Source organism: Hyla sarda, chromosome 1, assembly GCF_029499605.1.
Source record: "Hyla sarda isolate aHylSar1 chromosome 1, aHylSar1.hap1, whole genome shotgun sequence".
NCBI classification, from domain to species: domain Eukaryota; kingdom Metazoa; phylum Chordata; class Amphibia; order Anura; family Hylidae; genus Hyla; species Hyla sarda.
Window position 1 is genome coordinate 466,360,945 of NC_079189.1, and position 15,429 is coordinate 466,376,373.

Here is a 15,429-nt window from a genome sequence, read left to right on the forward strand (position 1 = left end):
AAGTAGTGAGTGCACAGCCTGTATAACAGTGTTTAATGTTATGTCCCCTCAAAATAACTACACAAAGTCATTAAAGGGGAACTCCGCCCCTAATCATGTAATCCCCTAACCAAAGGATAGGGAATAACATGTCTGACACTGTCTGATCACGGGGGGTTCGGCCGCTGGGACTCCCTGCGATCTCTGGGCCGGCGCTGCAGTGTTATTGTCACGGTAGCCGGGGGCTTCCACGCCACACCTCCTACATTCATGTTTATGGGAGGGGGCGGGACGACTAACACACAGCCATCAAGCCCCCTCCCATAGACATGAAGGTAGGGGGCGTGGCATGACTTCTGTGACCTTAATGCCACAGGACGGGCCTGGAGATCTGGGGGGGTCTCAGGGGCCAGACCCCCCGCGATAAGACGTGTTATTCCCTATCCTTTTGGATAGGGGATAACATGTCTAGGGGCGGAGTACCTTTTAATGTCTAAACTCAATAAAAGTGAGTACATGCCTAAGTGGAAATATTCAAATTGAGCCCAAAGTGATTTGTGTGGCCACCATTATTTTTCAGCACTGCCTTAAGCTTCTTGGACATGGAGATCACCAGAGCTTCACATGTTGCCACTGGAGTCCTCTTCTACTCCTCCATGATGAAATTACAGAGCTAGTGAATGTTAGAGACCGTGCGCTTTCCCACCTTCCATTTAAGGATGCTCAGTAGGGTTTAGCTCTTGCGACGTACTTGGCCAGTCTTCACCTTTAACCTCAGATTTTTTACCAAGGCAGTGTTCATCTTGGAAGTGTTTGGGGTCATTATCATGTTGGATTACTGCCCTGTGGCCCAGTCTCTGAAGGGAAGGAGATCATGCTCTTCTTCTGTATGTCTCAGTACATGTTGGCATTCATGGTTCCCTCAATGAACTGTAGCTCCCAAGTGCCGGCAGCACTAATGCAGGCCCAGACCACGACACTCCCACCACCATGCTTGTGGTAATATTAAACAATGTTATACAGGCTGTGCACTTACTACTTTACATTATAGCCTAGTGTAATTTCTTCATTGTTTTCACATTAAAAGATAATAAAATATTTACAAAAATGGGAAATACTGTAACTCTTCCCGCTATTGGTGGCCTCAGCAATATATTTTCATATTTTGGTATCACAGCTCATTGACCTCAGGAAGTATGGCACGTGACTTCTGAGGCGGACTAAAGGGAGTACTGTTGACATTTTAGATTAGAGTTTATTTTTCACCACATTCAACAGATATCTTCTTATCTGGGGAATTTGAGGGACAATTCAATATCTTGAACTATTTGTCATGATCCTTAAACCATACCTGAACTATTTTTGCAGCGTGCCAGGGCAAATTAACCTGCTGAAAATAATCCAACCTATAAGTGGTATAACGTTAGACAACAGTGTCTAAAAGATTTGCACAATTTAAACACACGGCACGAGCCACTGTGACAAATTTGGTGCATTTGCTAATTTCCTGGCCTAAATACTAAATAGGATTACTAAATCTGTGACAATGAGTTGATGAGTAAACAATGTGACATTAATAAGATAAAAAAGTGCGATTTTACCTTGTGAATGAACAGCTGACACAATGTAACTAGACAACTTCACGTCTCCGGCAGCTCCACACTCTAGTGGTATTGGATGCAGACGGAAGTAATGAAGCATTTCTACAACAGACAGGAAACGGAGGTGTTGGACCCGACACTGACCTCTTTCTGTCAATGTGAGACGCAGGTGCTGAAAAATGGATAACCGTACAGTATTTTAGTTTATCTTACAGTATGTTACTTTGCCTTTATAGGATTCCTGAAAATAAAATTTTTGCACGTCACACACAATATGCAGCAGCAAATAGGCAGAAAATACTTCACCTGTGACCCTACCCTAAAGGGGTTATCTTGTGGTAGGGGGAGGGGCTTTTGTAACATACACACATATATATTTATTGAATAAAAAAAAACTGTCACTCACTTTCAGTGCTCCTGTGGTGTCTTCAGTGTCCTGCTTTGGTCCCCGATGCAATCCTCTTGCTGTTCCTGGGGGTCAACACATCCCGCTGCAGCATAGTCCGTCGCCATCCACAGCAATTACCCACCTATGCCGTTAATAGGCAAATCGGCAGTGTGATGTACTGGACCTTGCTCTGATGTTCTTCCTTGCGCCCAGGCCGACAAATGTCACACTGCGGCTTAGTCTATCACCAGGCCAGGAGGCACATCCCTGCGGATGGTGGATGTCTTCCCCAGAAGCAGGAGGAGGATTGCATCAGGGACCGGAGGAGAACACTGGAGGCACCGCGGGAGCTCTGGAGAGGAGTACAGGTTTTTTTTTTTTTTTATTTACTATTCTCCCGCCGGATAACTCCTTTAAAGGTGTTCTCTAAAAAACATTAATAGTGCTCAAACAGCAGAGCATTCAACTTACGCAGAATTTCTTAATGTACCTTCTATTAAAAAACAGTCCCTGATATTTTATTGAGAACATGAAAAGAAAGGGAGGCAGTGTCTGCTCAAATGTGTCTATAGACAGGATACAAACATAGATCTTTATAGATTGATCTCAAGTCAATGTTTATATGACCTAACACAATGAAGGAACTATATGGTAAGAACCTAAATCACATAAAGTGCTGTTATATGAGCACTATTGTTGTGTTCCTAGACAACTTAGGTAAATTCCTATTTGAATACAAAAATGGTAAATAAAAACCTTTTTCGTAAATGCAATTATTCTACAAAACACAACATTACAATATTTCGAAATGTGTGCTGCATGTGATTTGTGCATGTGTTGAATTTGCATCAATGTAACGTACATTAAGCTAATAAAATACAGAAACTCTTATTTGTTCTGTCTTAGGATCTGTAGCCACGTTTTATATTACTCATGTCTGGTACATATAAACCACATAGCACACATGTGAATAAGGTCTTTCAGATGTCTTTACCTTAGCTCTGCCTTGAAAATTAAATGTGAGGACATACTCTCCTCTGCGGGTTTCACTTTGTCTCACAAGGAAGACTCCATGTCCCTCAAATCCCTGGGATTGAACAAGTTGTGCTGCTTTGACCCGAGAGATAGGTCCATGAAACCATGGATATGGTGACAGAAAATGGTCAGTTTTGTGGCAGCACTGCTCTGGAGGCACAAATATGGCGGCACCTGAGGGAAAAAAAATATTGTTATGACACCTTTAAAAGTCATAAATCATGCAGCAACTTTGTATCTAAAAAGTTTTAAAATGCCATTCTGTGGAATAAAGAGAGGATTTGGGAAAACCTAGCACTTTGTGCAGTTCTGACCAGATGAAGTCCAACAAAAGTCATAAGCTTTATTCTCCACTTCACTAAGGTGAGGAGAACCTAACATATCATCAGGCAACTGGAGTGATTTATTTCTCCTTTTATTTATACAGAAATTAAATTAATACAGAACTATGGACAATTTAAAACTGTTTTTACCAAAAGCCCCTAGGTCAAAGACGTCTACTTTTTATCTTAAAATACTATCTCAGCAGTCTAAAAAATGATAGTACAGTGAAGTGCAGTGCTGAGTGGTGCTACAGGTAAGATGAAATAGATGGTGGGTCCTTATAAGAAAATTACTGATGTAATGCTCCATTACTGCAGCCTGTCCTATAGACAACCTGGAATATTTGTATTGGCCCATAGTCACATCATTTAACTACCACTTACTGCAAAGCTTTTTATATGTATTTGTGACCTGGTACTATTTTGAACTATTTACTGTGCAGCCGTACTGTATAATGAAATTTTCTTTTCTTGCATTGTACTTTTTGGCAGGGAACTGATTTATGATCGTATTAGATCCAAAAAGATTGAAAGTGGATCTGACCTAGAAATTAATTTCACTACTGTCTAAAAGAAGGCACTTAGATTGAGATGAAAAACAATGCCACCTAATTTGGTACAAAGCTTAGGCATGTTAAAAGGAAGCTGCAATAACCAGGGGAATATAAAAAAAAAAGAAAAAACACACACACATAGCATAAAGAGAATGTACAAAGTGCAAACAATGGTAAAGGTCCATTGGATTACCAAGAGGGTGCCACTCTGGTAAGACTGTTCAATTTATTCTTACTGGGGTTTTTTAATATTGGTGATCCCACTTGGGCTACTGCACACTTACAATATGTGGAGAATCTCATGGCAGTGTTGTGACCAGGACTTTGTATCCTTTTGGTTTGTAGGCTTTTGGCTGACTAAGTGGTGGTTTATATAAGGTATAAAAAATGGATCAATAAAAAGTTTAATATTGGCTTAACCAATGATTTGCATTTTCAGCCGATGATGATTTATACCACTGGTCTACAAATAGGATGTTGCACTATGATGTGCTTAAAATTGTATATGGACGTCTGATAGTGCCTGACATTCCTTTTTGGGTATGTACCTCCATTTGCCTTTGTCTATTACATTTAGTCCTGAATGCCTTTATGTACAAGATGATACAGGCTATGTATCCTTCTTATAGTTGAGGTATATGGACCCAACTAGATTTTAAGAGGGAAGGGGAATGATATTGCTATAAAAGATTATAAAAAAAAGCATTAACATACCTTGGTTAATGGAATCTGTGCTGCCACTGTTTGGAATCTGCGACGCTGTATCTGACGGAGAAGACACCTGCATCTCTCCATCAATTTCCTCTGTCCTAAAATAAATAAATTAGATTTTAGCAACTATAGAAATTCATTAAAGTTATATTAATACACAGCCTACTTGTTGCACTGAATAAGGATGTCCTGGCAGCCATGTTCACATGTTTGGGATACTGTTAGGATAACATAGCTCCATTTGAAATACTGACGTAGAAATGAAACTTAAGTCCATGTCAACAGATTCCACACCTGAATCCTGACAGAATCTATTTACATTTTGCTGCTATTGTAAGAAAATTGAGTATCTTAAACCCAATCTCTGAAAAAAATCAGCATAGAATGAACGAATGTGCAGCACATTTTAAAATCTGCAACATGTCCCACAATGGGATTTACCTATGATAGATCAGTGTTCTGAGAACATCACCTTAAAAATGAAATATGTCACAGTATCCACAACAATTTTGAGGACAAGAAAGATGATTTGTAAGATTTACAGGGATCATCCAATTGATGGCCTATCCTAAGAATTTGTCATCAATATTAGGTCGGTGGGGGTCCAACCTGCCAATCACCTGAATGAGACAATATCGTAATACCTTGCGCCGCCACTAGAAATCGTACAGCTGCACAAAAAGGTCGGCACTACTAGAACCAGCAAGCCACAGTCCACATCCTCCTTGAGGTATCCAAGGGTAGACATAGGGGTCTAGTGGTGGTGCTCAACTACAGTCAGTATAAATATAACAACTAAACAAGCAAAAAAGAAAAAATATATATGTGGCACTCACCAGTTCCTCAAAATCAGCTCTGCTGTACTCTCCCTGACCTACATAGTTTTATTTAAAGAAATAAAGTCTAATAATGCACCAAAGATTATCAATAATATACTCAAGAGTATAGTGTTACAGTAGTATCATAGGTAACTAGCACCACACAATTTTTGGGTCTTGCATAATAAAAGAGGTAGAGTGAATTCACGGGTGACATACCACGTACTAGGGATCGACCGATATCGTTTTTTTAGGGCCGATACCGATAAACGGTGCAGGTTAGGGCCGATAGCCGATAACTTATACCGATATTCCGGTATAAGTTACCGGCTATTTAACCCCCTGCTACACCGCTGCAGATCATTGATTTAAAGCGGGTGCTTTAAATTAATGATCTGCAGTGGCTTTTGCGGGGCCATAGGCCGCCGCCACCACCCGCTTCTCTCTCCCACCTGTCAGGGTGGTCAGGGCCATCCATCCTTCCGTCCTGTACTGTCCGGGGGCGTTCCGGGTGAAGAGTGAACCGGTCCGGGTTGTCCTTCTCCGGCGGTCATCTTCTCCACTCCGGGTAGGCTCCGGCCTAGTACGCTGCATAGACGCCGCTGCGCAGTGACGCCCGTGCGCAGCGACGCACCTGACGTCACGGCGCAGCGGCGTCTATGCAGTGTACTAGGCGGGAGCCTGCCCGGAGTGGAGAAGATGACCGCCGGAGAAGAAGGACAGCCCGGACCGGTTCACTCTTCACCCGGAACGCCCCCGGACACTACAGGAAGGATGGATGGATGGCCCGGACCACCCCCATTACGGGTAAGTTTAATTTTTTTATTGACTCGGAGGGTGGGGGAGGGGTCCGACCGGTATAGCGGTATGGGCAAAAATCCATACCGGTATACCGCCCAGCATCACGGTGGGGGGTGCGGTGGGTCGGGGGTGCGGTGCGGCGGGTCGGGGGGGTGGCGGTCATGGTGCGGTGGGGGCGGTGCGGGGCATTATCGGCTTATCGGCAAGGTAATTGCCGATACCGATAATGCCCAAAATCGTGATTATTGGCCGATAATATCGGCCATACCGATAATCGGTCGATCCCTACCACGTACCCCTATCTAGAAGAAATAACAAATTTGCGAAGACCTCTTCAGGGGAGAAATGGTTGTATATAATTGAAAAAGACAATGAGACAATACGCATGATAGCAAAACAATCTGGTCAGAGGGACGGGAGTTTAGCGGAGAAAAAAATAGTGCAGGCTCTATTTTTTTCTCAGCAAAAATCCTGTAAAATTACTGGCTCACCGACTAACCCCATGTAAGTGAATAGGGTCCGTCATGACCTGGTAGTAGCCATTTGCATCCAGCCCGTTTCAGGGTCTAATTGGCTAAAAAAAAAAAAAAAAAAGAGCCGATCGAACACTAAATGGGTCGGATGCAACGGCCGTGTGAAAATAGCCATACAGCACAGTACTGTAGCTCTCCAAGCTATACTTTTGGATCTTCATTGACTTATGTGCAGCGAATGTTTGACATCTGGGTTTTGCTGTGACTGTGAGCAAATTTTTTTTTGAGGAAGAATCAGTTCTTAGAATTGTTTTTATGGGTAGCCACATGTGCGCTAACTATAAAAGCATCACACCTACAGATTTGTTTCTTAACTTGACACTACACCCATGATGTATGGCATAAGGTGCTAAACAGAAAACAATTATACCTCCAACAGATGCCTTGATGGATGCCATCCATCAGACATGCATTGCCTAGCTCACATGTTAGGGGGAAAAAAAAGTATATTTTACACAATTCAAGAGAGATAATGGTGGACAATATGTACAACTGAATGAAAAGGCACAAACATTAACAAGATACTCTTTAAATTAAGGATAAGATCCAAAAAATGAAAAAAGTCGCAGCACTACCACAACGCGTCAGGACTTTTTTCATATTTTTATGGTCTCTCTATACTTTTGAAATGACATAAATAAAACGGTTCTATTTTAAATATTTTTCTGTGCCTGGATTGGAAGTGCTGGGACTTTCCTCTTGCATGACGGCTGAATGCCCTGAGCACTTGGTCGGCCAGATGTCCTTGGATGTGAACACTATCTGTGGAGGGGTGACTGAACATTTTCATTTTAGTCTGTAAATTTAGCCAATTTCAGACGAGCGTAGTGCAGGCACATTTTTGTGCCCATATGACGGACACAAATTGCATTCTGAATTTGGTTATAATGAGTGAAAGCATCATAGGGATCTATGATATTTTCGGTATGGATCATTAGACCCCCACAATAATACAGACACAAAAAGGCAACTGTATTATACTTGTCATAAACTGGCCTTATTCTGAACAAAAATGACTGAATTGCAGCTGGATTAGGAAATAAACATTTGGTATATCTTGTTGTCATTTCCACAAGTTTACTGTTGAAGTCAGTATGCCTAGTCGGTCACTGCAGCTCCCCAACCAACTGAACATTCTACAGCTACTAGTCTGTGATACTGCATCCCTAAGGGAATCTTTCATCTGGAAATTAAAGGGGTACTCCACATTTTTTTTTTTTATTAACTGGTGCCAGAAAGTTAAACAGATTTGTAAATGACTTCTATTAAAAAAATGTAATCATTCCAGTACTTATCAGCTGCTGTATGTTCCACTGAGGAAGTTCTTTTCTTTTTGAATTTCCTTTCTGTCTGACCACAGTGTTCTCTGCTGACACCTCCATTTTAGGAACTGTCCAGAGTACAAGCAAATTCCCATAGCAAACCTATCCTGCTCTGGACGGTTCCTAAAATGGACAGAGGTGTAAGCAGGGAGCACTGTGGTCAGACAGAAAGGAAATTCAAAAAGAAAAGAACTTCCTGTGGAGAATATAGCAGCCTACTCGTGCCTACTGAGCGCTCATGTGACCAACGCTTATGAATATTTAAATCTAGCCGGTGGGCCCGCCTCAGTGCGCAAGTCAGCGCTGGAAGAGGGGGACGTTTGGAGGAACGGGGCTCTGGACTGCAGGTAGGTAAAGCAGTCCAAGACCGCGCATCGGTCACCTGTTCACCCGCACTATAACTCGGTGTATCTGGTTATAGTGCAGGTGAAGGGGTGACCGTTTTCCTTTAAAGATGGAAAATTATCTAAAAAGATATCCAAAGCCTTGAAAATGACAGTCTGTACTGTTTAATCACGGCTATTTAATATGGTGGTTATTTCAAAGAGCACAATATGTAGTAACCTGAACAAAAAGGAACAGCATGGCTGAGTTACCAGAAAAATGCCTTTACCGTGCCATTGCCACAAAAAACACTGGGTACAATGTCTGACAACAGCTTGACCTATGGTCACAATAAGAGGAGTACAACAAAGCCTATAACAAAAATAAATACTATCCCCACTGTGAAGCATTGTGGTGTCTCACTGATGTTTTGGGATGTATGAGTTCTAAGGCACAGGGAATCTTGTGGAAATTGATGGGAAGATGAATTTAGCATGTTTAGCACAAGTAGCATTCTTTTTCATGTAAGTTGCGCATGAGACCCTCTTGCATTTTCCAGTTGAGCCTCCAGTGGTTACAGCAGAATAAGGTGAATGTTCTGGAGTATCTATCACAGTCCCCTGATCCGAATTAAAGGGGTACTCCGGTGGAAAAACTTTTTTTTTTTAAATCAACTGGTGCCAGAAAGTTAAACAGATTTGTAAATTACTTCTATAAAAAAAATCTTAATCCTTCCAGTACTTATTAGCTGCTGAATACTACAGAGGAAATTCTTTTCTGTCTAACTGCTTTCTGATGACTCACGTCCCAGGAGCTGTGCAACTCCTATGGGGATATTTTCCCATCATGCACAGCTCCCGGAACATCATCATTGAGCAGTTAGACAGAAAACTTCAGAAGCTAATAACTATTGAAGGATTAAGATTTTTTAATAGAAGTAATTTACAAATCTGTTTAACTTTCCGGAGCCAGTTGATATATATAAAAAAAAAAAGGTTTTGCCTGGAATACCCCTTTAACCCCTTAAGGACCCAGGACGTACTAGAACGTCCTGGCACCCTGGGCTTTAAGGACCCAGGACGTACTAGTACGTCCTGGTGTTTCTCCGGTCTCTGCCGCGCCCCGGGCAGAGATCGGAAGCGGATGCCTGCTGAAATGCTTCAGCAGGCATCCAGGGCAAACGCCGAGGGGGGCCATATAGGCCCCCCATGTCGGCGATCGCCGCAAATCGCAAGGGAAATCGCCCTTGCGATCTGCGGCGATACCGGGCTGATCGGGTCTCTGGGACCCGACCGCCCGGTAATTTCGCATGATCCCGGCTGTCACAGACAGCCAGGACCATGCTGAAGTATCGGAGCGAGGTGGCAAGCCGGCCACCTCCTCCTATACCCTGCGATCTGTCGGTTAGTTAACCGACCAATCGCAGGAGGGGGGGCGGTTACTTCCTCCCGTCCTGCCCGGCCCCTGAAAGTCCGGAGAGGACGGGAGGAAGACCGGAGGACGCGGCGGGGGACGGGGGAGTGCTGGGGACCAGCCCCGGTACTTACCTCGTCCCTGAAGACCCGGATCCCGGCGATGAAGGCGGCGGCGGCGACAGGTGAGTAGATCTTCAGCCGCGGTCGGGCCCTTTACAGCAATGCACGTCGCCGTAAAGCGACATGCATTGCTGTAATGGGACCCTGTAAACTACAACTCCCAGCATGCCCAGACAGCCCTTGGCGTCTGGGCATGCTGGGAGTTGCAGTTTTGCAACATCTGGAGGTCCACAGTTTGGAGACCACTGTGCCCTTCCAGATGTTGCAAAACTACACATCCTCAGCATGCCCTTACTGTCCAGGCATGCTGGGAGTTGTAGTTCTGTAACATCTGGCCCTTCAGATGTTGCAGAACTACAACTCCCAGCATGCCTGGACAGTTTTGGCATACTGGGAGTTGTAGTTTTGCAACATCTGGAGGGCTGCAGCTTGGACCCCACTACACAGTGGTCCCCAAACTGTTCTCCTCCAGCTCTTACGTAACCACTACTCCCAATATGCCCTTCGGCTGCCTGGGCATGCTGGGAGTTGTGGTTTTGCAACAACTGGAGGCACACTGGTTGGGAAACATTGTCTGTTTCCTAACTCAGTGTTTCCCAACCCGTGTGCCTCCAGCTGTTGCAAAACTATAACTGCCAGCATGCACTGATAGACTGTGCATGCTGGGAGTTGTAGTTTTGCACCAGCTGGAGGTCCCCCCCCCCTTGTGAATGTACAGGGTACATTCACATGGGCAGGGGGCTTACAGTGAGTATCAGGCTGCAAGTTTGCGATGCAGCAAATTTTGCGCGGCAGCTCAAACTCGTAGCGGGAAACTCGCTGTAATCCCCCGCCCGTGTGACTGTACCCTAAAAACACTACACTACACTAACACAAAATTAAATAAAAAGTAAAAAACACTACAAATACACATACCCCTACACAGCCCCCCTCCCCTCCCCAATAAAAATGAAAATGTCTGGTACGCCACTGTTTCCAAAATGGAGCCTCCAGCTGTTGCAAAACAACAACTCCCAGTATTGCCGGACAGCCGTTTACTGTCCAGGCATGCTGGGAGTTTTGCAACAGCTGGAGGCACCCTGTTTGGGAATCACTGGCGTAGAATACCCCTATGTCCACCCCAATGCAAATCCCTAATTCAGGCCTCAAATGCACATGGCGCTCTCACTTCGGAGCCCTGTCGTATTTCAAGGCAACAGTTTAGGGTCACATATGGGGTATCTCCGTACTCGGCAGAAATTGCCTAACAAATTTTGGGGGCTTTTTCTCCTTTCACCCCTTATGAAAAGGGGAAGTTGGGGTCTACACCAGCATGTTGGTGTAAAAAAAAAAAAATTTTTACACTAACATGCTGGTGTTGCCCCATACTTTTCATTTTGACAAGAGGTAAAGGGGAAAAAAGCCCCCCAAAATTTGTAATGCAATTTCTCCCGACTACAGAGATACCCCATATGTGGGCGTAAAGTGCTCTGGGGGCGCACAACAAGGCCCAGAAGGGAGAGTGCGCCATGTACATTTGAGGTGATTTGCACAGGGGTGGCTGATTGTTACAGCGGTTTTGACAAATGCAAAAAAGAAAAAAAAACACATGTGACCCATTTCGGAAACTACACCCCTCACGGAATGTAATGAGGGGTGCAGTGAGAATTTACACCCCACAGGTGTCTGACGGATCTTTGGAACAATGGGCTGTGCAAATAAAATATTTTGTACAGCCCACTGTTCCAAAGATCTGACAGACACCAGTGGGGGGTAAATGCTCACTGTACCCCTTGTTACGTTCCTCAAGGGGTCTAGTTTCCAAAATGGTATGGCATGTGGGTATTTTTTTGCTGTCCTGGCACCATAGGGGCTTCCTAAATGCGACATGCCCCCGAGCAAAATTTGCTCTCAAAAAGCCAAATATGACTCCTTCTCTTCTGAGCATTGTAGTTCGCCCGTAGTGCACTTCATGCCAACTTATGGGGTACCTCCATACTCAGAAGAGATGGGGTTACAAATTTTGGGGGGTATTTTCTGCTATTAACCCTTGCAAAAATGTGAAATTTGGGGGGAAACACACATTTTAGTGAAATTTTTTTTTTTTTTTTTTTACATATGCAAAAGTAGTGAAACACCTGTGGGGTATTAAGGCTCACTTAATTTCTTGTTACGTTCCTCATGGGGTCTAGTTTCCAAAATGGTATGCCATGTGTTTTTTTTTTGCTGTTCTGGCACCATAGGGGCTTCCTAAATGCAACATGCCCCCCAAAAACCATTTCTGAAAAACATACTCTCCAAAATCCCCTTGTCGCTCCTTCGCTTCTGAGCCCTCTACTGCGCCCGCCGAACACTTTACATAGACATATGAGGTATCTGCTTACTCGAGAGAAATTGGGCTACAAATATAAGTATACATTTTCTCCTTTTACCCCTTGTAAAAATTCTAAAATTGGTTCTACAAGAAAATGCAAGTGTAAAAAATGAAGATTGTGAATTTTATCCTTCACTTTGCTGCTATTCCTGTGAAACACCTAAAGGGTTAAAACGCTGACTGAATGTCATTTTGAATACTTTGGGGGGTGCGGTTTTTATAATGGGGTCATTTGTGGGGTATTTCTAATATGAAGACCCTTCAAATCCACTTCAAACCTGAACTGGTCCCTGAAAAATTGTGAGTTTGAAAATTTTGTGAAAAATTGGAAAATTGCTGCTGAACTTTGAAGCCCTCTGGTGTCTTCCAAAAGTAAAAACACGTCAATTTTATGATGCAAACATAAAGTAGACATATTGTATATGTGAATAAAATAAAATAAATATTTGGAATATCCATTTTCCTTACAAGCAGAGAGCTTCAAAGTTAGAAAAATGCTAAATTTTCAAATTTTTCATCAAATTTTGGGATTTTTCACCAAGAAAGGATGCAAGTTACCACAAAATTTTACCACTATGTTAAAGTAGAATATGTCACGAAAAAACAATCTCGGAATCAGATTGATAAGTAAAAGCATCCCAGAGTTATTAATGTTTAAAGTGACAGTGGTCAGATGTTCAAAAAATGGCCGGGTCCTAAGGTGTAAAATGGCTGGGTCCTTAAGGGGTTAATATTGTAACTTGAGGGACCACTGTAGAGGGGTTCTGATGTGGCATGCTTGAATATGCACTTTTCTGTTAATGCTACAGACTGAATAACTGAAGCTGCAAACTCTTTACACTGTCTGTACATCTAAGGACATAAGAAGTCACCTGTAAAACAGACCAGCTAGGAATACGAGCCTCGGAAAGTGCTGGAAACACACTTTTAATTCATGGAAATTCAAGGAAAGGAGAGCAGAGCTGGAGGAGGACAAGCTCTGGAAATCACACAATGATTAATTGCTAACAGAGTTCTTGGTATTTCAATAACAGGAAAAGCCTTTCAGCATAGCGCTGGAGGCTGAACCATATGCAAACCCTACAGGTCAACATGCACTTCCTCTGCTTCCTGCTTTAGAAACAGCAATTATCACCTACACAGCAAATCTCACATGCAGTGCTCCATAGCAGCAAGTGACTACTCCGGGTCATGCATTACAACTGACCGTCAGCATCTTTAACCCTAGCTTGTCCAAGCTACCACAGGCAAATCGTGCACGCAGAGGAAAACAGCTGGAATTTGAACTTGACCTTATATGTCTGATAGTTTTTGCACTATATCATCCAAGAATTCTATGTGAACATTCATAACAAGACTGCACACAGTATTCAGCCTAACAGTCAGTGAAACAATTTCATAAAGCATTAAAGCTGTTAGCTTTAATACAGATTTAATCTCCAAAAACCAGAAAATAACATTCTAATACATTGGCCCTCATTTACTAACAGGATCCCAACACTTTTTGTCGGGTTTTGCGCCAGAATTCTGTCTGCGCCAGAATCTGGCGCACAACCCGACAAAATCAAAACCACTCAGAGTGAAGAAAAAAAACTACAAAAGGGGCGTTTTTCCCAACAAAAGGGGCGTGTTCCCGACAAAAAGAGAAAAAAGTGTGGGAAGAAAACTCACAGGAAAACCTGTGAGTTTTGCTTCACAGAAAGCCGACAGCTCAGAGCTGTCGGGAAATTACTCAAAACGGAGTAAATCCTGCTACCCGCAGCATGGAATAGGGTTTGTTCCATGTTGAGGGTAGTAGTACAGGGGCTGAGGGATTGATCGCACCGGGTCTCACTTCTGAGACCCGATCCGATCAGATGTTATTAAACAGGGAAGCGGGCGGCATGTTCCGATCCCCTGCAATGTACTGTAAACTTTCATTTTTAAATTCCCCACCAGTCCACCAGGAGCCCTGAATGGCCAGGACCGAGGAGCCAATCAGGGCTCCTGGCAGAGTTTTAATATAGAAGCGCTGTGGTGGGCAAAGATGTATAGAATCGCTGGGGGGGGGGGGGGGGGTATATATCTGGCCCCTCCAGCGTTTCTATATATCTTTCCCCCTGCTGCGCTATATCAAACTTAGTGGCCGCTGCGCTTGAATAAATGTACTGCCCCTATTATATATCTATACTGACCCCCACTGCGCATATACTGACCCCGCTGCGCATATTTATATATATACTGCCCCCCAAGCTGCGCATATTAATCTTCATGTTCTCCCTCCCCTGGCTGCCAATGAATGAAAACTCTATTAGCGGGGGAGCGGAGGGCTGCTGCCCGCTCTCACTGCTAAGAGTTTGTCATTCATAGCGGGCAGCAGCTGCATATCATGCTGTGGGGGTCAGACATATGGATATATGTCTGACCCTCACAGCATACATATACAAATGCCGGCTCACCGCTATGAATGACAAGTAAGCTATTGGCAGCAGCAGCGGAGCCTCCGCTCCCTGCACTGCTTTACTTGTCATTCATAGCGGTGAGCCGGCACCTGTATATATAGATGCTGTGAGGGTCAGACATATATCCATATGTCTGACCCCTACCGCTCATCTATATATATATATACAGGTGCCGGCTCACCGCTATGAATGACAAGTAAAGCAGTGCAGGGAGCGGAGGCTCCGCTGCTGCTGCCAATAGCTTACTTGTCATTCATAGCGGTGAGCCGGCACCTGTATATATAGATGCTGTGAGGGTCAGACATATATCCATATGTCTGACCCCTACCGCTCATCTATATATACAGGTGCCGGCTCACTGCTATGAATGACAAGTAAAGCAGTGCAGGGAGCGGAGGCTCCGCTGCTGCTGCCAATAGCTTACTTGTCATTCATAGCGGTGAGCCGGCACCTGTATCTATAGATGCTGTGAGGGTCAGACATATAACCATATGTCTGACCCCTACTGCGCAGAAATGTATCTAGACATTTAAGTACATGACTACTATATAAAGTAAATGGCTATATATATTGGTTTTATACCAATAGGTTTTTTTTTTCCTGTATACATTTTTTCTTTTTTGCATCTAAAGCATCAACAAGGGATGATGTGTTCAGGTTTTATACATGAGCAGATCTTTATAAGAATCCGCATTCTCATTTAGCTCCCAT

General features: G+C 43.6%; 1 protein-coding gene across 4 annotated transcripts in view; it reads right to left on the reverse strand.

Moving 5' to 3' along the window:
• Nucleotides 1-15,429, reverse strand: part of SH2B3 (SH2B adaptor protein 3) — a 337,860-nt gene that overhangs the window by 5,317 nt on the left and 317,114 nt on the right. For all 4 annotated transcript variants that reach the window (XM_056536396.1, XM_056536401.1, XM_056536407.1 and 1 more), the window contains 3 exons: nucleotides 4,595-4,689; nucleotides 2,963-3,177; nucleotides 1,581-1,752 (listed from right to left, as the gene is read on the reverse strand). In XM_056536396.1, the coding sequence (XP_056392371.1) occupies nucleotides 1,581-1,752; nucleotides 2,963-3,177; nucleotides 4,595-4,689 (482 nt within the window). The remainder of the gene's footprint in view (nucleotides 1-1,580; nucleotides 1,753-2,962; nucleotides 3,178-4,594; nucleotides 4,690-15,429) is intronic.